Source organism: Hemiscyllium ocellatum, chromosome 15 (assembly GCF_020745735.1).
Source record: "Hemiscyllium ocellatum isolate sHemOce1 chromosome 15, sHemOce1.pat.X.cur, whole genome shotgun sequence".
Lineage (NCBI taxonomy): Eukaryota > Metazoa > Chordata > Chondrichthyes > Orectolobiformes > Hemiscylliidae > Hemiscyllium > Hemiscyllium ocellatum.
The window spans coordinates 26,128,885-26,153,323 of record NC_083415.1 but is presented as its reverse complement, the minus strand read 5'-3'; the positions used below and the strand labels follow the sequence as shown (position 1 = coordinate 26,153,323).

Here is a 24,439-nt window from a genome sequence, read left to right as displayed (position 1 = left end):
GGATGCATGGCATTATCTAATTTTAGTTTCTCCTAATTAAGCAATATGGGTAATCAAAATGCCATTTGATCTTCTCTGTTGTAATAAGGACAACGTATTCGTGGAGTGCAGCATTGATTTTTAGATGCAATATTTAACCAAGTTCATTTATTCTCTCAAGTAGACATTTAAGCATATCCCATAGCACTATTAGAAGACGGCCTGACCATCCTTTGCATCCTGACCAAAACATAAAAATTAATGAGATTGATCATTATCGCATGTTATTCATAAAAGTTTGCTAAAGACAAATTGGCTTCCACATTCCAAAAGTGAATACTGGCAGTAAAATACTTTTGAGACATCTGGTGGTTTTAAAGGTACTTTATGAACACAAGTTCTTCTTCGCTGATGTGTAGTGAAAATTTCAATGATAACATCATACATGGAGAAAAATAAGAATGGAGACTATATAGCTTGCTTTTGCTGTGCTGATTTCCTCTAACATTTATCTGTAAAATGTCAGTTGTATAAAGTGAGTGTAATTTATAAATTTGAAAGTGAGTTTTGAGATGATTTGTAACTCAGGTTGAGGTTTTAGATGTAGGTTTGCTCGTTGAGCTGAAAGGTTCATTTCCAGACGTTTCATTGCCTTACTAAGTAACATCTTCAGTGGTCCTCAGGCAAAGCAATGCTGAAAATTCTTGCTTTCTATTTATATCACCAATCCAAAAAAACCCAAACATATAAATAGAAAGTGGGAATTTTCAGCATTGCTTCGCCTAAGGCCCACTGAAGATGTTACCTAGTAGGGTAACAAAACATCTGTAAATGAACCTTCCAGCTCAGCTTGCAAACCTACATTCATTATAAATGTGATATCTGATTGAAAACATTTGCATATTTCAAACACTGGGAAAGAAATTTTTAGAATTGCAAGGGTCACAAAATAGTTCATATACATGAATCCTTTCTTTGAGGACTATTATTTGTATCAAGTTTGCAACACGAAGGTTTTTTAAATAGTTTTCCAGAGAAATGCTTATTTCATAGATTTCCTGGTTTGTTGACGTGAATCTGCTGCAAAAACTTCGCGTATCCTTGCAAAACATCCTTTTAGAAAATAAGTAACAGTAAACAATCTTATTTTTTTAAAAGAGAAACAACTCTATAAGTTTGAATGTCCTTTGACTGTTACATTTATCACTGAAACATTATAATGATTTTGTCTCAAAGCCTCCAAGTAAAGTGTTCTCCCATATCAAGAGTAATAATGTCTCACCGGGATTCATTTTAAATCATTCGATGTATTTGAATATGCAACACTTGGAGGAATTGGAAAAATATTTTGAATTTATTTTTTTAAACTGAGTGAAATATAAATACTATGATATTTGCAGTGGAAAATCATACAATCATAGAATCATAAAATGGTTACAATGCCAAAGGGAGTCATTCAGTCTGTTGTGTCACTCTGGCCCTCTGAAAGTACCACTACTCTGCCTTTCCTCTGTAGCCTTGCAATTGATACTTTTTTCAGATAAAGATCTAATTTCCTTTTAAGTTGATGCTAAATTAGTATGTCATACAGTGTTTTATAACTTCCTTGCTTTTCTATTCTTTGCCCCATATGTAAAAACCCAGGATGCTTAATTAACCACTCGACCAACTTTTCCTGCCATCTTTAATCATTTAAACACATTTATGCCAAACAATTTTAGAGTTATACATTTTATTTCACTGTTTTTTTTCTGCATTATACCTACCAAAATTAATCATATCGCATTTCTTTGCATTAAATCTCATTTGTTATTCACCTACCTTTTCCACTAATGTTTGAAGGACTTTTGCCCTAAATATCGATTTTCCAACACCACTCTGATCAAAACTCTGGTTTGCAGCATCTGCTGTCTTCACTTTTGCCTAGTTTTCCACTAATGTGCCTATGCCATTTTGAAAATCTTCATATCCTTCTCCTGGTTCACAATATTTCCAAGTTTCACATTTACTGCAATCTTAAAGTGGTGACATGCACACGAAGATTTACGTCATTGACATATATCAGGAACAGCAGAGACCCTAACACCAAGCCCTGGAGAACTTCACTATAAAAGTTTGTTCAGTACAAAATTGATTCACCACTACACTACGTCATTCAGCCAGTTTTGTATCCATTTTGCTACTGTCCCTTTTGTTCCATCATCTGTAACCTTGGTCACAAATCTATTATGTGGTACATTATCAAATGCCCTTCAGAAGACCATGTACACTACAATAACAGTACTATTCTCATCTACTCTTTCTGCTACCTTACCAGAAACCTAAGCATCTCAATTAATACTGTTTACTCTTTACAGACCAATACCAGCTTTCCTTAATTAACCTGCGTGTATCCATTAATTTTCTCCCAAATTATCATGTTTCCCTACCAAAGTTGAACTTAAACATGCATTGCTGGGCTTATTTTACACTGTTTTTAAACAGTGGTACAACATTTGCAATTCTTCGGCACTCTGTCACCACCTGAGTTTAAGGGAGGCTGGAAAATTATGGTCAGAGCCTCTCACTTCGTTTCGTAGCATTGATGCATCTCATGCAGTTCTGGTGCCTTATCAATTTTAAGCATACATTCTATCCCAGATCTTCTCCCTGCCAATGTTAAAACATTCAAGTGTCTGAACTACCTTCTTTTTCACATGATGTTACAGTAATTCATTCTTTGATAAAGACAGATTCAAAGTATTTAAATTTAATAAACTTTAAATTTTAGTGCCTCAGCCGTACCTTCAGCATAAACACCCTCTAAGGTCTTTAATAAAACTTTGCAGTTTGTGTTGAAAAGAGAGATCTATAGGATTAAATATATAATTCCATTATAGTTTAAGTTTAGGTGGATAAATCATTGTGAAACAAAAATAAACAAGCTTTACGAACAGAGCATAGAGTACAAGAATAAAGGAGTAATGAGAAAATTTGAATCACATGTTGGTTAGAATACAAATGTAGTTCCCCTTTATGTGAACCTTTTTGTACAAAGGATATTAAAATTGTGAAGAGTCTTTGCATAGGTTTATCGGAACGATGCTGTCATCATACACTTGAGCCTTACATGGTTTTAATAGCAAGACTCTATATATGAGTTACAGCCTAGTTTTTCAATGCTACTACAACCAATCAACTAATTTACATGCAAATAATAAAACAGCTTAATGTCCCAAACCTTGGAGCTTTAGAACCATGGGCACTAGTCATCAGCTCACTCCCTTGTTTCATTAACAATTGTTACCATTCAAATTTTTGAGGTATTTTAGGTGCTGGAGGTGATTTCCTCGAATTCCAGGAACAGCAATTACTGTTTTATATGCTGTTGCATTGTTGTGAAACTTTGGAAAAAAAAGTCAAAACAACAGCAGTTTTAAAAGGGAGAAGAACAGATAAAGGAAGCACATGGTGAGGTCAGTGCAGGGGAGAGAGAGAGAGCGAGAGAGTGAGAGAGAAGGAAACTGACACCAGTGTGAACCTGCACAATTACCCGCCTTTGCTGTTTGAATTCATGTATCGCTGGACATTGAAGTGTGTCTGGGAAAATTAACAAACAGCGAAATTCACAATTGATCTTGGATGAACTGTTTGGGTGAAGTTCACAGCACAGAATTAGATAAGTTAATTATTTTAAGTGGCCTACAAAAAGTCTGCAGTAGAGGGTGGAATGGGTTCTTTCCTGATTATATGTTTTTTGAGATATGTCTCTTGATTAAACTGAAAATATAAACCATAACTAGTAATCTAACCTGGGGCGGAGTTTTGTAGAGGAATAAGACGGTGTTATTTTCTGGGTCTGTAAATTGTGAAGGAGAAAAAAATGGCCTTTAGTAGAGTGATATGTGCTTCTTCTCAGATGTGGGAGTTTAAAGAGAGTTTAAGGGTTACTGCGGATTATATCTGCAATAAATGCTGTCGGTTGTGAATCTTATCACATCAAGTGGATTGTTGGATAGACAGTTAGAAGCAATGAGGAATTTGCAGTAGCAACAGTATGTGATGGATGGCAGGTATAGGAATGGGGGAAAGTCTCAGATACAGTCACATAGATGGGTTAACTCCAGGAAAGGTAAGAGAGGTAGGCACCAAGTGCAGGCATGTTCTGTGGCTATACCCATTTCAAACAATTATGCTGTTTTGGAAAATATAGGGGGTGATGGATTCTCAGGGGAATGTAGCACAAACAGCCAAGTTTCTGGTATTGAGACTGGCTGTAATGATACAAGGGGTACATCAGGTCCCAAGAGATCAATTGTGTTAGGGGAACCTCTAGTCTGAGGTACAGACAGACGTTTCTGTGGCCAGCAGCGAAAAATCAGAATGGTGTGTTGCTTCCCTGGTGCCAGGATCAAGGATGTCTCAGAGAGGGTGCAGAATGTTTTCAAGGGGGAGAGGGGCCAGCAAGAGGTCATTGTCCACATTGGAACCAACAACATAGGAAGGAAAAGGGTTGAGATTTTGAAGGGTGATTACAGAGAGTTAGGCAGGAATTTAAAAAGGAGGTCCTCGAGAACAGTAATATCTGGATTAATCCCGGTGCTACGGGTTAGTGAGGGCAGGAATAGGAGGATAGAGCAGATGAATGCATGGCTAAGGAGCTGGTGTATGGGAGAAGGATTCACATTTTTGGATCATTGGAATCTCTTTTGGGGTAGAAGTGACCTTTTTTGGGGTATAAGAAGAACTTTTTCTTGCACCTAAATTGGAAAAGGACGAATATATTGGCAGGGAGATTTGCTAGAGCTGCTCGGGAGAATTTAAACTAGTAAGGTGGGGGAGTGGGACCCAGGGTGATAGTGAGGAAAGAGATCAATCTGAGACTGGTACAGTTGAGAGCAGAAGCGAGTCAAATAGTCAGGGCAGGCAGGGACAAGGTAGGGCTAATAAATTAAACTGCATTTATTTCAATGGAAGGGGCCTAACAGGGAAGGCAGATGAACTCAGGGCCTGGTTAAGAACATGGGACTGGGATATCATAGCAATTACAGAAACATGGCTCAGGGATGGGCAGGACTGGCAGCTTAATGTTCCAGGATACAAATGCTATAGGAAAGATAGAAAGGGAGACGAGAGAAGAGGGGAGTGGTATTTTTGATAAGGGACAGCATTATAGCTGTTCTGAGGGAGGATATTCCTGGAAATACATCCAGGGAAGTTATTTGGGTGGAACTGAGAAATAAGAAAGGGATGATCACCTTATTGGGATTGTATTATAAAACCCTCAAATATCAGAGGAAAATAGAGAAACAAATTTGTAAGGAGATTTCAGCTATCTGTAAGAATAATAGGGTGGTTATTATAGGGGATTTTAACTTTCCAAACATAGACAAGGACTGCCATATGTTAAGGGTTTAGATGGAGAGGACTTTGTTAAGTGTGTACAAGAAAGTTTTCTGATTCAGTATGTGGATGTACCTACTAGAGAAAGTGCAAAACTTGACCTACTCTTGGAAAATAAGGGAGGGCAGGTGATTGAGGTGTCAGTGGGGGAGCACTTTGGAGTCAGTGACCATAATTCTATTCATTTTAAAATAGTGATGGAAAAGGATAGACCAGATCTAAAAGTTGAAGTTCTAAATTGGAGGAAGGCCACTTTTGATGGTATTAGGTAAGATTGGGGGCAGATGTTTGCAGGTAAAGGGACGGCTGGAAAATGGGAAGCCTTCAGGAATGAGATAACGAGAATCCAGAGAAAGTATATTCCTGTTAGGGTGAAAGCAAAGGCTGGTAGGTATAGGGAATGCTGGATGACTAAAAAAATTGAGGGTTTGTTTAAGAAAAACAAGGAAGCATAAGGTAGAGACAGGATAGATCGAGTGAATCCTAAGAAGAGTATAAAGGCAGTAGGAGTATACATAAGAAGGAAATCAGGAGGAGAAAACAGAGACATGAGATAGCTTTGGCAAATAGAATTAAGGAGAATCCAAAGAGTTTTGACAAATACATTAAGGACAAAAGTGTAACTAGGGAGAGAATAGGGCCCCTCAATGATCAGCAAGGCAGCCTATGTGTGGACCTGCAGAAAATGGAGGAGATACTAAACGAGTATTTTGCATCAGTATTTACTGTGGAAATGGATATGGAAGATATAAAATGTAGGGAAATAGATGGTGACAACTTGCAAAATGTCCATATTACAGCGGAGGAAATGCTGGATGTCTTGAAATGCATAAAGGTGAGTAAATCCCCAGGACATGATCAGGTGTAGCCTAGAACTCTGTGGGAAGCTAGAGAAGTAATTGCTGGGCCTCTTGCTGAGATATTTGTATCATCGATAGTCACAGGTGAGGTGCCGGAAGGCTGGAGGTTGGCTAATGTGGTGCCACTGTTTAAGAAAGGTGGTAAGGACAAGCCAGGAAACTATAGACCAGTGAGCCTGACATCGGTGGTGGGCAAGTTGTTAGAGGGAATCCTGAGGGACAGGATGAACATGTATTTGGAAAGGCAAGGACTGATTAGTGATAATCAACATGGCTTTGTGCATGGGAAATCATGTCTCACATAATTGATTGAGTTTTTTGAAGAAGTAACAAAGAGGATTGATGTGGGCAGTGCAGTAGATGTGATATATATGGATTTCAGTCAGGTGTTTGACAAGGTTCCCCATGGGTGACTGGTTAGCAAGGTTGGATCTAATGGAATACAGGGGGAACTAGCCATTTGGATATAGAACTAGCTCAAAGGTAGAAGACAGAGGGTGGTGGTGGAAGGTTGCTTTTCAGACTGGAGGTCTGTGACCAGTGGGGTGCCACAAGGATCAGTGGTGGGTCCACTATTTTTTGTCATTTACATAAATGATTTGGATGTGAGCATAGAGGTACAGTTAGTAAGTTTGCAGATGACACCAAAATTGGAGGTGCAATGGACAACGTAGAAGGTCACCTCAGATTACAACAGGATCTTGACCAAATGGCCAATGGGCTGAGAAGTGTCAGATGGAGTTTAGTTCAGATAAATGCGAGGTGCTGCATTTTGAGAAAGCAAACCTTAGCAGGATTTGTACACTTAATAGTAATGTCCTAGGGAGTATTGCTGAACAAAGAGACCTTGGAGTGCTGGTTCATAGCTCCTTGAAAATGGAGTTGCAGGTAATGAAGAAGCCATTTGATATGCTTTCTTTTATTGGTCAGAGTATTGAATACAGGAGTTGGGAGGTCATGTTGCAGCTGTACAGGACATTGGTTAGGCCACTGTTGGAATATTGTGCACAATTTTGGTCTCCTTCCCTAATGGAAAGATATTGTGAAACTTGAAAGGGTTCAGAAAAGATTTACAAGGATGTTACCAAGGTTGGAGGGTTTGAGCTATAGGGAGAGGCTGAACAGGCTGGGCCTGTTTTCCCTGGAGCGTTGAAGGTTGAGGGGTGACCTTATGGAGGTTTACAAAATCATGAAGGGCAAGGATAGGATAAATAGACAAAGTCTTTTCCCTGGGGTCGGGGAGTCCAGAACTAGAGAGCATCGGTTTAGAATGAGAGGAGAAAGATGTAGAAGAGACCTAAGGGGCAACGTTTTCACACAGAGGGTGGTACGTTTATGAAATAAGCTGCCAGAGGAAATAATGGAGGCCGGTATAATTGCAACATTTAAGAGGCATTTGGGTGGGTATATGAATAGGAAGACTTAGGAGGGATATTGGCCAGGTGCCGGCAGTTGGGACTAGATTGGGTTGGGATATCTGGTCGGGATGGACGGGTTGGATCAAAGGGTCTGTTTCCATGCTTACACCTCTATATCTATGACTCTAATTGCTTTACTAGTGTAGAGCTGACTGGCAGTTAGAAACATCATCTCATGCAGAGGGAGGAATAGCATGAATCAGGGTATTCCAGAAAAGTGTTTTTCCTGTACACTGATAACACAACTCATTTGGTTAACAATTGTGAGAAAACCAACTTTAACTTTTTGATAGAGCAGAGCCAAGCTACATTACTCGGGAAGAAAAGAATAATTGATTTGCTTTTTTCATTTTCCATTCATTGGAAAAGTGATTAGTTGCCACATAAATGAATTTAATACATTCACATTTTGTTAAGATGGTGATTAAACTCCCATAATACTTACTGAGTTCTTTTGATTTGCATTGTAAATGAACGGCTGCGGTTGATTCCGCTAGAATCAGCAGGAGATACAAAGTGCAGTTTCACAGACATTATTCTCAGTGATTTTGGTACAATTCCTAGAGATGGGTAAAAAAAAAATAAATCAGAAATGAAGGAGTTATGGGCAAGGGAAAATCTTCACATTGGTAAAACTTGGTTGGTAAGTTGTAAAAACAAATTCTTCCATTTTTTGGAATTATATTTTTATTGAAGTTACTTTAAAACAAGCAGAAAGAACACTAATGTTAGAAAGGCATGAATTCACTCTCAGTAGTGACAGTTTTAACAGTGACTTCTGGAAAGTATCTGAAAGTTGAACCCCACAGAGAAACAAGCAAAACTTGAACATATGGAACATCAGAGCTATGACAATTGCAATGTCTTCAAGAAATGAATGCCACTGATTCCTTTACATTGGTGTTCTTTAATGTGGAAATGCTGAACAATTCCCATAAACTAATCATGTCCGAGTAAATGGCATGCCTGCTCTTATTTCTGGAGCATTCCACCTTGTGGGAAACAACAGTTGAAACAGATGTAATTTATTTCATTGGGATGAACACACCTGGTAATGCAAAAACTAGATCAAGTTGTTTTGAATTTTGTGGAAAATGACCATGGTGTTATTCTTGCTGACTGTCAAAGTAAATTCTCATTTAAACAATTTATCAAGAAAAGCATACAAATAAACTATTTTAATAAGTAATTAAGAATTTTGAAGAAGTAAGATGCTGTAAAAATGAAATGTGATCTCAGATATTTATTTCTATGAAAATCAGATATAATGGTTACCCGAAGTGGGTGTTCAAGCAATGCAATCATGACTAAATTAGTTTACATTTGTACCAAATCGGGCAATTTCTTGGTGTATTAAGGAGCTACAGACAGCAGGAGAAACTGAATTAATAAGTCTCCTACAAAATAGGAGCACAGATATAACTTTAGCACCTTTAGCCATTCATTAAGATCATGGCTGATCTGTTTCAAGTTACAGATTCCCATCTTTCACTACGAACTTTTGATACCACCTTCTAACAAGAATCTATCCACCTCTGTCTTAAAAATAATTAATGGATCCTCCTCCACTGCCTTCTAAGGCAGAGAGTTTCAAAGTCATACAACCTTCAGGAAAAAAATGTCTTCACCACTATCCCAAAAGGATGACCCCTAATTTTAAAACAATGCCCCTAAGTTCTGGACTGACTACAAGAGGAAACAGAATTTCCACATCCATTCTATGAATAGCATTCTGGACCTCATACACTTCAATCAATTCACCCTTCACTCGAGTATAACCAAGTCCATTCAATCTAACCTTTCCTCATGAGATAACCCGTTCATGTTCTCATGTTTCAGCAAAAGGACCATTTGCATCCTGTTGTTTTCTCACCATGCACCCGCAGCTAGAATGCATTTATAAATGGATATCTGAACATCTGTCTAGCTGAGCTGCAAGGTTTGTTCTCAGACGTTTCATCACCAAGCTAGGTAACATCATCAATGAACCTCTGTTGAGGCGCTGGTGTTCTGTCCTGCTTTGTATTTATGTGTCTTGGTTTGTTAAGGTGGGTGATGTCATTTCCGGTTCTTTTTCTCAGAGGTTGGTAAATGGGGTCCAAATCAATGTGTTTGCTTTTTTTTAAGATTTTTTATTAGAAATTTAACATTTTTACAAGTTTACAAAAATAAACAAAACTCTCAAATACAAATATTGGTGTACAATTAAATCAAATATACAATAGTCAAAATTTAACAAAGGAAAAGAAAAAATTACCAAAATAAAAAAAACGAAACTCAACTTTCTACTAATCTAACCTATAACTAACCAGAGTGCATTCTTAAGTCTCTTACATGCTCGGAATGTAATAACATCAAATGTAATAAAACCTGTATTCGTGCGGGATTCCTCTCCTAAGGGGTCCCGGAGCAGCCAGGTTTGTGATCTTCATTAAATAAAAGCCCTTGTTAGGATGGCCGAAATATCTGCATTTATGTAATTCAAAAAGGGCTGCCATATTTTATAAAATAATTCAGTCTTTCGGTGCACCATATTTGTAAGGAAGTCAAGGGGAATACATTCCATAATTAATCTGTGCCAATTTAAAAGTCCAGGGGGGCCCTCAGCCACCCAGTTCACCAAAATATTTTTCCTTGCACAGAAAGAGAGAATAGAAAATAGTCTCTCCCCGTGCATATCCAGGGAGGAAAGGTTCGAAAAGCCCAAAAGGAGAGATACAGGGTCCACTCTAATTTCCGTTCCTAAAATTTCTGTCAGGGTACTTGCTACTTTAATCCAATATCTACAGATCTTATGACAAGTCCATAGGCAATGTACAAGAGTGCCCACCTCTATTTTGCATTTGGGACACATTGGAGATGCTCCTGCCTTAACTTTTGCCAGTCGAGCCGGTGCTATATAGGCCCTATGAAGTATCTTCAGCTGGATAGCCTGGGTTCTGTTACAAATAGTAATTCTTCTAGCATTTTCCCAAATATCCACATTTCTATAGAGATTTCTAGTCCCAAATCCTGATCCCATGTTTTAATCAGATTGTCCATATCTCCCGATACTTCATCATGTAGTAAATGATAAATACTACTGACGGAGGATACCCCCACTGGTCGTAGGACATTACATTCTCTATCTGATTTATAAAAAACTATCTATTAATGTAGTCTTCTTCTGTATATAATCTCGAATTTGGAAGTATCGAAAGAGGTCTCCATTTGGTAATCCGAATTTCTGACGCAGCTGTTCAAAAGACATCAGGACCCCATCTTTAAATAGGTCCCCTAAACATGAGATACCCCTGGATCTCCAGAATTTAAAAGTGGCATCTGTAAACCCCGGTTGGAATCCCCATGCCCCTACTATCGGTGCATGGGGGGATGTTTTATGTAAATTACCCTCATTTTGCCGCATTATATTCCAGGCCTTAATTGTATTTAGTATTATGGGGTTTTTACAGTGATCTGTAATGATTTTCCTCTTGTCTGAAAATAAGAGGTTAATAAGTGGGTATTTTACTTGAGAGGCCTCGATGTCCAGCCAGATTGATTGTGGGTCGGACAAGACCCAATCAGCTATGTAACTTAGTAGGGAACTTAACTGATATTTCCTAAAGTCTGGGAAGTCCAGTCCTCCCCTTGCCTGTGGAAGCTGTAGCTTCTTCAGCTTAATGAGGGGCCGTCTATGATTCCAAATAAAGGAACCCAGCCAGCCATATAATTTACGTAGGGCCATCCTTGGCAGCATCACCGGGAGCATTCTCATAGGATATAGGAGACGGGGCAGAACATTCATTTTAATTAGTGCTATTCTACCCAACCAGGAAATTGGAAGGTCTCGCCATCGCTGGAGGTCCTGCCTTATCCTTTCCAGTAATTGCACAAAATTCGCCTTATACAAGTGACCAAATACTGGAGTAATAAAAATACCTAAATATAAGAAACCCTCCAGGGACCAACGAAAGGGAAAAAGGGATCCGTCCACTAAGTGGGGTGTCATAACCAGGCCACCCATTGGCATAGCCTCCGATTTTGAAAAATTAATTTTATAGCCTGAGAATGCACTAAATGTTTTAATAACTTGAATTAGACGAGGTACGGACATCAGAGGATTATTGAGGAATAAAAGAACATCATCTGCATAAAGGGTAATTTTGTGTTTACCTGTACCAATCCTCGGGGCCGTTATATTAGGATCAGTCCGTATAGCTTCTGCTAATGGTTCAATTATTAGCGTAAATAATAATAGCGAGAGAGGACATCCTTGACGGCAGCCCCTACCCACACTGAAGCTATCCAAACCTAATCCATTGGTAACCACAACTGCTTTGGGATCACTATATAATGTTGAGACCCATTTGGTAAACACCTGTCCAATGCCAAACCTTTCCAATATGTAAAACAAATATGACCATTCAACCCTATCGAATGCCTTTTCCGCATCTAATGAGACTACTACTCCTGGTATCTTTCCCTGATGACAGGCTTGGATCATGTTCAAAACCCTTCTAATATTATTGGATGATCTACGGCCCTTAATAAATCCCATCTGATCCTCCTTTATAATATATGGCAGTACCCTTTCTAGTCTCAGTGCTAACATTTTAAAGAGGATTTTAAAATCTACATTTAGCAAGGATATTGGTCTATATGATGTACAGTCTTCTGGATCTTTTCCTTTTTTGAGGATAAGAGAGATATTTGCCTCTTTCAGCGAAGGCGGGAGACAGTCCTGACTATATGCATAGTTATACATGTCCATAAGTGGATCAGCCAATATTTCTGTAAATTCTTTATAGAATTCAGCTTGAAAACCATCTGGGCCCGGTGCCTTTCCGCTCTGGAGTTGCCTAATTGCATGAAGCATTTCTTGGACTGTTAGAGGAGCATTTAGGACGGATACCTGTTCTGGAGTCAAGCCCGGAAAGGTCAAATTTTTAAAAAATGACTGCATCCTCCTAGTCCTATCCTCACAATCCTGCGATTTATATAACTCAGAATAAAATTCTCTAAAGATCGCATTAATCTTTTTATGATCATGAGTTAAAGTACCTGTACTTTCCTTGATAGACGTAATAGTCTGAGGGGCCTTCTTTTTCTTTGCAAGAAATGCTAAGTATCTACCCGGTTTGTCGCCATATTCATATAACCTTTGTTTTGCAAATAATATTTCCCTCTTAGCCGTTTGAGTAAGCATAATGTTTAGAGCTGTCCTAAGAGCCGTAATCCTCTGCAATTTTATAATAGAGGGTCTATCAGCGTATGCTGTTTCAGCTGCTTTTAAGCGTGCTTCGAGCAGGCGCTGTTGCTCTCCCTTCAGTTTTCTCTGGGTCGCTGAGTAGGAGATGATCAAACCTCGTGCATAAGCTTTGATGGTCTCCCACATCATTGATGGGTTGCTAGCCGTACCTGAATTAATTTCTAAAAAAGTTTTAAATTCTTGGGAGAAGTACTTTACAAATTTACTATCTTTTATCAGGAAGGGGTCCATACGCCAACGCCGAGCGGATGTCCCATTGTTCCTTGCCCTAGTTTCCATATATACAGCGGCGTGGTCAGAAATTGCTATAGTACCTATTTTACAGGATGATATGGAATTTAAAAAAATCGATGGGGCAAAAAACATATCAATTCTTGTATGACATTTATGTGGATTAGAGTAGAAAGAAAAATCTCTACCCTGTGGATGGAGACATCTCCATACATCTACCAATCCTAATTCTTTATTCAGATCCGCCGGTTGTCTAGATCTGGGAGATACTCCAGCAGCACTCTTGGGAATCCTATCTATTTCCGGATCCATAATACAATTAAAGTCTCCCCCTATAATTGTATGACGGGCACCAAAGGCCATCAATTTTGAAAAAGCTTCCGTTATAAATTTAAAGGGGTGTGCCGGGGGGCAGTACAAATTTAGAATCCCATATTCCTCTCCATTTACGAGGGCTTTAATCAAAATATATCGTCCAGATTCGTCTTTTATCTGATTTAGAATTTTGAAAGGGAAATTCTTCCGAACAAGAATAACAACTCCCCTGCTTTTTGAGCTAAAAGAAGAAAAAAAGGCCTGATCAAATCCACCCTGCCGTAATTTTAAGTGTTCTTTATCCGACAGGTGTGTCTCCTGTAGGAGAGCTATATCAACTCTTTCTTTCTTAAGATTTGATAATATTTTCTTCCTTTTAACTGGCGAATTACTCCCCCTGACATTCCAGGTGCACCACTTAACCGACTGATCAACCATAATCATCTGGGCAGATCCGAGACCCCTCGGGAGGGGAAACCCTATCTGGAACATCCCGAGCATGGAGCATATAAAATTTACAAAAATAAAGGCTCTCTAATACACTCACAACAATATAATAAAAAACTATTTCTAAATAAAAAAAATATAAAACGTACCTAAATGGAGATTTTCCCCCTTGTTCCCAGGGAGCGTCCCTTCCTCTCCAAAAGTCCATCTTATCCTCTCCCAACCAATGCCCCACCCTTGACCCAGGTGCTCCTCAATAAAATGAGGAGAATTCAAATATAATACAAAGCTAGAGTTAACAGTGAGCACCCTACCCCCGCCCACACCAACACTGAATATATTTGGGAATGTTAATACCATATATAAATATATAACTATAAAATTACAATCTCAACAAGTAATAATTAAATATAATAATACAAAATAACAGGGGAAAAACAACCCCGCTCCTAAAGACAGAAGTAAAATAGAATAAGGTAACCAGCTCCCCCCACCAACATTAACCAAACGCCCCACCATATATATACATACATACATACCCACATATATACATAAAATAATTTTTAAAAACCCACGCGGGGGGGGGAGAAAATCAAATCCCTCTCCCCGCCCCCATGATAATATTAAACAATAAGGTAAGAAAAAAGAGCAACAAAAAAGGTGGGGGGACATAAACTAAAGTAGAGGGAAAGGCGAACCAACATTCACTATCTCTTACAGTTTATTTAAGAGAGTCCAAGAATTCCTTAGCCTTCTCTAGTGATCCGAAGTTATATATGGATCCTTCGTGGTTAAGGCGTAGCGTTGCTGGATAGCGTAAGGAGTACTGAGTATTTAAGTCCCTTAAAAGCTTCTTAACCTCATCGAATGCCTTCCTCTTTCGGACCAGAGCTGGGGAAAAGTCCTGGAATAGCATGATCTTGGATCCTTTATAGATCATGGCTTGGGGATCTTTTCCAAGATTTCTTGAGGCTTCCAGAAGCATCTGCCTCTCCCTATAGCTCTGCAGCTGGAACAGGACTGGGCGTGGGCGCTGGTCCGAGCCGGGCCCACGTATTGCGACCCGGTAGGCCCATTCCACCCTTACCTGGCCTGATCCAGCATGCAGATTTAAAAGCTGTGGCAGCCATTGCTCCAGGAATGCTGTAAGCTGGCCTTCCTCTTCCCGTTCGGGAAGGCCCAGCAAACGAATATTTTTTCGACGACCTCGATTATCGAGGTCGTCAATATGATTTTCTAAGACTCGCTGCTCGAGAGCCCGGACCTGATCGGCGGCCGATTGAGCTGCAGTCTCGAAGGTCGCAGCCTTTAACTCTGCCCCTCCGACTCGGCGCTCGAGTTCCTGGATGTCTCGGCCGTGCTTCTGCAGCGCGGCTGAGAGTGATTCCCAGCGATGTCGGGACTCCTCGATAAAGGCATCGATCTTCGCGTCCAGCTTGGTAATCATCTCCACAAGGCTTGTTACTGTCGGTAAGTCCCCCGGGGCGGCTGTGGACGCCTCTGCTGTAGCTGAAGAGGGAGAAGGTGGGGGAGGGGGTCCTGCTTGTTGAGAGCTATGGGCGCCTTTCCCTTTGGTCATTTTTCACTAAATGTTAGATTATTTAAATGTAATACTAAGCAGCTATTTAAAGTTAACAGCTATTATGAATGATTTGGTGAGTGTGGTGGGGGTGGGTGACCCACTTTGCCCAAGTCTTGGGAAGAGCAATATAGACTCAGACTTGCTGGGTCTCCGCCATCTTGGATTCCCCAATGTGTTTGTTGAGGGAGTTCCGGTTTGAATGCTAGGCCTCTAGGAATTATTGTGCGTGTCTCTGTTTAGCCTGCCCTAGGATAGATGTGTTGACCCAAAGTGATGTTAGGATCTTCATCTGTTGTAAGGATACTGGTGATAGAGGGTCATGTCTTTGGTGGCTAGTTTTCTGCCTGTCTGTCCAATGTAGAGTTTGTTACAGTCCTTGAAGTGTATTTTGCAAATGACATTAGTTTTGCTGGCTGTTGGTGAAGGGTCCTTGAGGCTTATCAGGAGCTGTTTCAGTGTGTTGATAGGTTTGTGGGCTACCATGATGCCAAGGGATCAGAGTAGTCTGGTTGTCATCTCTGAGATGTCTTTGATGTATGGTAGTGCGCTAAGGATTTCTGGATGTGTTGTGTCTACATGTTTGGTTTTGTTGTTTATGAATCAGAGGACTGCATTTATCGGATACCCATTGTTCTTGAATACACTATATAAGTACCTCTGCCACTCGTAGTTGCTGGATTCTGCACTGTGTTGTAGCCGATTTAAATAATATCCTGCAGCAGCTCCATTTGTGTCAGGATGATTGCTCCTGTAGTTAAGTATCTGGTCTGTGTGCTGCTTCCCTGTAGATGCTGGTCTACAGTTCTCCATTAACTGTTTGTTCCACTGTGACACCTGGGAAGGGGAGTCTGTTATTGTTCTCCTTTTTCATGAAATTTATGCCAGTAAGGATGCTATCGATAATGATGTAGGTTTCCTCTAATTGGTCCATTTTGTGATGACAAAGATGCCAAGCCTGTACCGGACGCAAAGTTTGGGTTAGATCATGTGGAGGGCTGTTTGTTCGAGAGTCTGCATTACCACTTCTGCTAAGAAGCTTGATATTGGTGTTCCCATAGGTATTCCATTGATTTGTTTGCAGGTCTTGTCATTAAAGGTGAAGTGGTAGTGAGGTACATGTCTACTAGCTTGAGGATGTTGTCTTTGCTGATGAAGTTGGTGCTGTCTGGTGTTTGTGTCCTTGGTTCCTCTAGTAGTATGGTCAGTGTTTCTTTGGCCATGCTGATGTTAATTGATGTGTATAGGGCTGTTACGTCAAAGAAGACTATTATTTCGTCCTCTTCTATTTTCGTAACTCTGATGGTGTTGAGGAATTCTTGGGTGGATTGGATGGAGTGGCATGAGTCTTCTACTAGGTATTTCAGTTTTCAATGGAGTTCCTTAGCTAGTCTGTATGTTGGTGTTCTAGGTAGTGAGAATATGGGTCTGAGGGAGGCCTCTGGTTTGTGTACCTTAGGTAATCCGTAGAAGCAAGGTGTGTTGGATCCAACAGGCTTAATTTTTTGCAGATCTGTCTTGTTAATTTTGCCTGATTTATGAATCTTCTTCAATTCAGCTGTGGTATGGTTTTCTTACATGCACCACTTCGACTGGGACAGCACATCCATCCTAGGACAGGCTAAACAGAGACACGCACAGGAATTCCTAGAGCCCTGTACTCAAACAGGAACTCCATTAATAAACACATCGATTTGGACTTCATTTACTCACCGCTGAGAAAAAGAACTGGAAATGATACCACACACCTTAACAGACCAAGCTACATTAATAGAAAGCAGGACAGAACACCAGCGCTTCACCAGAGGCTCACTGATGATGTTACCTAGCATGACGATGAAAAGTCTGAAAACAAACTATTGACTGATTGAGACTTGTTTTCTCTCCTTGACCATTTCTTCGACAATAATTTAAGCTGAAGGGGACTTCATTAAAATATAGAGCTCTCCTGGTTTTCAAGCAGTAAGTGAAACAACATTATTGCCACATGATGGACAAGATTTTAAAACTCTGAAGAAGATGATATTGTTGGGCAAATTCTGAAATGCAGATAGCTTTGACTGGAATTGCAAGCAAATTTAATGCATATTCTCCAAAAGTGGATTCATTCTCATAGTAAGGCAACCTTCAATGTTTACATTTGCTCAAGAACAAAAAAAAAGAAATTACTTACATTTATATAGTGCCGGATCACATTCTCAAGGATTAGTTTAAAATTTAAAGAAGAGTTTGGCAGTTAACTGTCATTTTGTCACTAACTGGTACATTCTCCTTTGCAATAACTCTACCAATCAGAGTCCACTTGACAACACATCAGCATTCTTGCCTCATACAGTATCTAGTTTGTCTTCCCTTTGTGTTGGTATTTCTTGTGAGTTGTCCTGGTGAGTGCAAGATTAAAAACTTTGACAAGTTGTCTTTTTTCAGTAAGCTTTAATCAGATATTCGGGTAATTTTAAGTACAAGCAGGGTTATTTAATAAGTGCTATCCAAAAGTTGAATCACATCTTCATTGAGGTCATTCTATCAAAGATGAGTTTCTCACAGAAACTAATGAGAACATTACTAAAAGCTGAGCCTGGAGGAGATTCAATGTCCAGTTGTAACACTTATTGCTTTCCTCAAGGAATGTATCTTTGATTAAATGGCCTCTAACCTTCTATTTCTTGTATATTTTCATAACATAGATGATATTATGTTTGCTTTATTTCAATCTGCATCTGTACATAAAAGTTTCCCTACACACCTTAATGAGTTCAATAGCATGCTCAATTTCACCTTTGATATGGAGCAACCCAATTAGATCCCTTTCCAGTCTATTTTCTTCAAAGGATAAAGGGTCTGAAAACTTTGAGCAATATGTGAAGCTAGTCATTTCACACAGCTACTTTCAAGAAGCAACATGACTGTTATTCTCCACCAAAATGCTATTGAGCCAATAAAAAGGATGGTCGGCCAACCACATAAATGACTAATACGATACATAAATTTCAGTGCTGGTATGATGCCAGTTACATAAACCTAACGTCCAACAACTGGTAGATCATTTCAAACCAGCAGACTTCTTTGGCTGTTTACAACATGCAGAGTATTAACTATATCCAACTATCTTATGTTTACAAAATGCCGAGCAATGCCCACATTAGATGTGATTTTGTAGTAGAACAATGCATAGTAAATAGCCTTAACTGTGCTAAGAATTACACAAACATCCAATTTAAGACCATCAGCCAGGCATGCAATGTAACTCGCTCACTCTTGCTAGAAGTTAGTAAGTTTGCAAATGACACCAAAATCAGAGGTGTAGTGGACAGCGAAGAAGGTTACCTCAGATTACAAAGGGATATTGATCAGATGAGCCAATGGGCTGAGAAGTGGCAGATGGAGTTCAATTCAGATAAATGCAAGGTGCTGCATTTTGGGAAAGCAAATCATCACAGGACTTATACACTAAATGGAAAGGTCCTAGGGAGTGTTGCTGAACAAAGAGACCTTGGAGTGCACGTTCAAAGCTCCTTGAAAGTGGAGTCACAGGCATATAGGATAGTTAAGAAGAATATTGGTCAGAATATTAAGTACAGAAGTTGGGAGGTCATGTTGCGGGTGTACAGGACATTGGTTAGACCACTGCTGGAATATTGCGTGCAATTCTGGTCTCCCTCCTATCAGAAAGATGTGAAACTTGAATGGTTTCAGAAAAGATTTACAAGGATGTTGCCAGGGTTGGAGGATTTGAGCTATAGGGAAAGGCTGGACAGGGTGGAACTGTTTTCCCTTGAGCATCAGAGGCTGAACGGTGACCTTATAGAGGTTTACAAAATTATGAGGGAATGGATAGGATAAATAGACAAAGTCTTTTCCCTGGCATGGGGGAGTCCAGAACTAGAGGGCATAAGTTTAGGGTGAGAGGGGAAAGATTTAAAAGAGTTCCAAAGGGGAACTTTTTCATGCAGAGGGTGGTACATGTATGGAATGAGCTGCCAGAGGAAGTGGTGGAGGCTGGTACAATTCCAACACTTAAGAGGCATTTGGGTGGGTATATGAATAGGAAGGGTTAGGAGGGATATGGGCCAGGTGCTTGCAGGTGGGACAAGATTGAGTTGGGATATCTGGCCAGCATGGGGTAAAAAATGAGGTCTGCAGATGCTGGAGATCAGAGCTGAAAATGTGTTGCTGGTTAAAGCACAGCAGGTTAGGCAGCATCCAAGGAATAGGAAATTCGACGTTTCGGGCATAAGCCCTTCGTCAGGAATGAGGAGAGTGTGCCAAGCAGGCTAAGATAAAAGGTAGGGAGGAGGGACTTGGGGGAGGGGCGATGGAGATGTGATAGGTGGAAGGAGGTCAAGGTGAGGGTGATAGGCCGGACTGGGGTGAGGGCAGAGAGGTCAGGAAGAAGATTGCAGATTAGGAGGGCGGTGCTGAGTTGAGGGAACCGACTGAGACAAGGTGGGGGGAGGGGAAATGAGGAAACTGGAGAAATCTGAGTTCATTCCTTGTGGTTGGAGGGTTCCCAGGTGGAAGATGAGGCGCTCCTCCTCCAGCCGTCGTGTTGTTATGTTCTGCCGGTGGAGGAGTCCAAGGACCTGCATGTCCTCGGTGGAGTGGGAGGGAGAGTTCAAGTGTTGAGCCACAGGGTGGTTGGGTTGATTGGTCCGGGCGTCCCAGAGGTGTTCTCTGAAGCGTTCCGCAAGTAAGCGGCCCGTCTCCCCAATATAGAGGAGGCCACATCGGGTGCAGCGGATGCAATAGATGATGTGTGTGGAGGTACAGGTGAACTTGTGGCGGATATGGAAGGATCCCTTGGGGCCTTGGAGGGAAGTGAGGGAGGAGGTATGGGCGCAAGTTTTACGTTTCCTGCGGTTGCAGGGGAAGGTGCCGGGAGTGGAGGTTGGGTTGGTGGGGGGTGTGGACCTGGTCAGCATGGACAGGTTGGACCAAAGGGTCTGTTTCCATGCTGTACATCTCTATGACTCTAAGCTACATACATTATATTCAAATACAGATGTCCTCCCAGTCCTTTATAAACAGAAAGAGTATGCACCTTTTCAAGCAAACAAATGCTTGAGAAACAATTATTTCCTGTTGTATTTCCCATGGTGCTGCCTTGACAAATGAGCACTCACTTGGCTGGTTTGAATTTAAACTAAAGCATGAGAGATAAATAATGATAGTGCATTCTCATTTCAATGATTTGACTGGTCAAAGTCTAGTTGTCAACAAAACACAACATCCTTTTGTGATGTACAATTTGTTGTTCTATTTGAAATTTGGCATTCTTGCAATTCTGTCCTAGGGAGTGCAAACTGGAAAGCTTCAACAGCATCTCTCATTTCTTTCAGCTATAGTCAAGTTCCATTCTACCAAGCAATAGAATTAATCAAGTCTGCAGTTGGGGTGAACCCTGGGTCTTCTAAGTCCAATTAAGACAAGAGTACTGCCAATTGGGCCATCGGATATTACAAGAAGCAGACGTAACCTGGATACATAAACAGGAACCCAAATTCAGCAAGATGGAATGAGGAGAAATAAGTTTTTTTTTAAACCTTACTTGAGGAACTGTCATGTAGTATCTGAATCCCTAAGTGCTAAAAGCAAACAACCCTGTTTCTATAAAACTTTTATCTGGTACTTAGTATAAAGCTAATTAACAGACACTGGCTGAAGCCAATACATCTGCTGCTAGATGGCTTAAGGTCATTGCCACAGAGTGCATCTGTCAATTTAAATGTGTATAATTAAAACCATTGCTCCAACATGAAGAAATATGTATATATAGTATGTGAGATTGGAGTAAAAGGAAGGCTATTTCTGAGAATGGTTTGTCCTGAAAACTCACAAAGATCAGTACTCTTACAGTGACAGTTGAAATGTTTCATATATAATATCACCTTCAATATGTTATTGTGTTTTATAAGCCATGTATCACTTTTTTGTTATCAATTCAAAAAATTGGAAAGGGAGTATTTCGAGGATAATATTCCTTTAATATTCCCAATGATGTCACTAGTCTAGTGGTTGACTGATCACTATCTTTAAAGTTTCTTTACAGAGACATTGGTTTAAAGAAAATAAAAACTTACATTTATATCTTGCCTTTCATGACCTTTAGATGTCCCAAAGCTCTTTATAGCCAACAAAATGTAGTCACTAATGCAATGAAGGAAAAACAATGTCCAATTTACAATGAGTAATCTCTCATAAATAGCAATATGAGCATTTCCAGATAACTTTTTTTTAGTGATGTTGGTTGAGGAGTAAATATTGACCAAGACATTGGAATAAATCTCCCAGTCGTCTTCAAAATAACACAAAGGGATAATTGATTTCAACCTGACAAAGTAGACAGGGATTCAGTTCAAAAATGTAAAGTAGAAGGAACTAAGCTTTTTTATGAAATATAGCTACTAAGAAATGTTAAAGGAGACATGCCTTTACAAATGGTGCAGGCACAAGGGATGCAAGACTTTCAACAGATATCCACTGAATGGCATTTTGGGAATGGTATGTGGTCAAATAGAATTCAAATCAGGTGACAATGACATCTTATAAGATGAGTAGTTGGCAAGAAAGTGAAATAAAAACAAGTGTTGGAGGAACTAAGCAGCTCTGGCAGCATCTGTCAAGATAGAAACAGAGTTGAAGTTTTGGGAATGATATGAATAGAGTTCTGAAGAAGACTCATATCAGATTTAAAATGTTAACTCTGCTTCTCTTTCCACCTGTTGGATTCTCCAGCACTTTCTGTTCTTAGTTCAGACCTGTAGCATTCACAAGTTTTGTTTGCAGCCCATGAGGGGAGGGTGACAAAACAAAATTTGGGAAGGTTCTGTTAGGGTGCTTTTCAGTGACCATTGAAGCATACATGCAATCTTTCCTCAGATCTGCGGTGTGCCCACTGAGTTGACTGCTGAGAGCAACCCAAGATGCTTCTTTCTGCTATCTGTTTGTTTTGTCTTCTTAATTTGGTTAAATTGCTGCTTCACAATCTCACTGCTATTCTGATGAAATGGTGGATGTTTATTACTGTAGTTAAAAAAGACTTAAAGTTTCAATATCAATACTTGTTCCAAGGAGATGAATCTTTTTTATGACCAACTCCATCTTGATCTCTAATTTTTTTCATAAGCGAAAATTGTGGTCCTCTGGTATTCACCTGCTTATTAAAAATCAGAAGAGGAAAACTTGAATGTTAGTAATGGCACGGTGGCTCAGTGGTTAGCACTGTTGTCTCACAGCGCCAGAGACTAGGATTCGATTCCAGCCTCGGGCGACTCTCTGTGTGGAGTTTGCACATTCTCCCCTGTCTGAGTTGGTTCCCTCCAGATGCTTCAGTTTTCTCCCACAATCCAAAGATGTGCAGGTTAGGTGAATTGGCTATGTTAAACTGCCCATAGTGTTCAGGGATGTGTTGGTTAGGTGCATTGTTCAGGGGCAAATATTGGGTAGGGGAATGGTTCTGGGTGGCTTACTCTCTGGAGGGTCGGTGTGGACTTGTTGGGCCAAAGGGCATCTATCCATGCTGTAGGCATTCTGAAAAAACATCTTTTTAAATGCTCTTCCCATTATCAGGAGTTATGCCTCACTAGGATTGCATACTGGAAATCAAACACGGCTATTCCAGGAATTGTAACAAAAGCTAAAGAGTTTAAAACTAACTAGGAATCCCCAATTTAACTGGCTTTCTCGCCCAATTTGACAAAGGAACAGATCAGGTTTCTGTACTTAACAAGGATGACTATTTATTGATTTGATTCCCTACAGTATGGAAACAGGCCCTTCGGCCCTTCAGGTTCACACTAATCCTCCGAAGAATAACCCACTCAGACCCATTACCCTACCGTATATTTACCCCTGACTAATGCACCTAACTCTATGCGCAATTTAGCATTGCCAATTCACCATTACAAATGAATAGATCCAGTTACAGGGAACCAATTACGAACTGTTGGCATAAAACTGTATTAATTAAACTCTAACCCCTAACTCCTCTTTACACACATATACTGGCAGAAAAGAAACATTTTATGGGTGGAGGGAAAAACTGAGAAAGCAGTGCAGAGTTCCCTCCTCACAGGATTTGATGAGATGATGATTTTGCTCATCAGAGCGCTACTGCTTTCATTTATTTATAAGAGACACAGGGTGACTGATTACACTTATTATTAACCAAGAGTCACAGCTTACAGCAGGTGCTGAAGGTTTTCTTTAGGCTTAAACTGTTTCATTTTCCTGCAGAGAAGAGACAGTTCCTGAACTGGTGGAGATCTGACAGCATCTCACTATCTTCTTCATAGCTTCAAGCTGTTCAGCTAACTGAGTGCCAATCACTTTAGTTGTTGGCAGGCAGAAAGTTGTTGTTATCAATAACTGGTCACTAGCCTAATAGCAATTATTTGTTGCTGGCTGCATCTCCATTTGGCCACAGCTGTTGGCTTCAGCTCATCTACAAATCATCGACTCCTGTTTGAACCAGCAGCTGTGTAAATAGTACTTGCCATGATTATTAGGTTATTTGTTTTTAATAAGTGCAGCAATCCCTCAACAACCCTTGATTTTTAAAACTGTTCTTTTCCTATTTCGGTCCATAATCCGAGATAAATATTTATTTAAAGTATGGTCTTCAGCAGGTCTGAAATCATCCACTCTCTTTGCTAAGGGGAATCTAGATTTATGATTGGAACTGTTCCTGAACCAAAAACCAGTTGCAGTCCAGAGAAGCCACACTAAATTGATCCCAGTAAGACAGGATTTTATCATGAGAAGGGATTCAGTAGGTTGAGCCTGGATTATTTGAATATAGAAGAGGAAGAGGAAAACATATTGAAACATACAAAATTTTCAGGAGACTTGACTGGATAGGTACAGAAAGGCTATTTCCTCTTGCCTCTTTTTTCCAGAAGACATAATCTTAGAGAAAGAGGGTAATCTAATTAAAGGGTAATTGTTATGGATTAAGCCAGACCACTCAAAACAGTCT

At 40.0% G+C, this 24,439-nt stretch overlaps 1 protein-coding gene across 1 annotated transcript in view; it reads right to left on the bottom strand.

Annotated features, from left to right (window-relative positions):
* Nucleotides 1-24,439, bottom strand: part of ripor3 (RIPOR family member 3) — a 220,421-nt gene that overhangs the window by 124,107 nt on the left and 71,875 nt on the right. The window contains exon 2 of the mRNA XM_060836005.1: nt 8,085-8,199. Within this exon, the coding sequence (XP_060691988.1) occupies nt 8,085-8,173 (89 nt within the window). The 5' untranslated portion in view covers nt 8,174-8,199. The remainder of the gene's footprint in view (nt 1-8,084; nt 8,200-24,439) is intronic.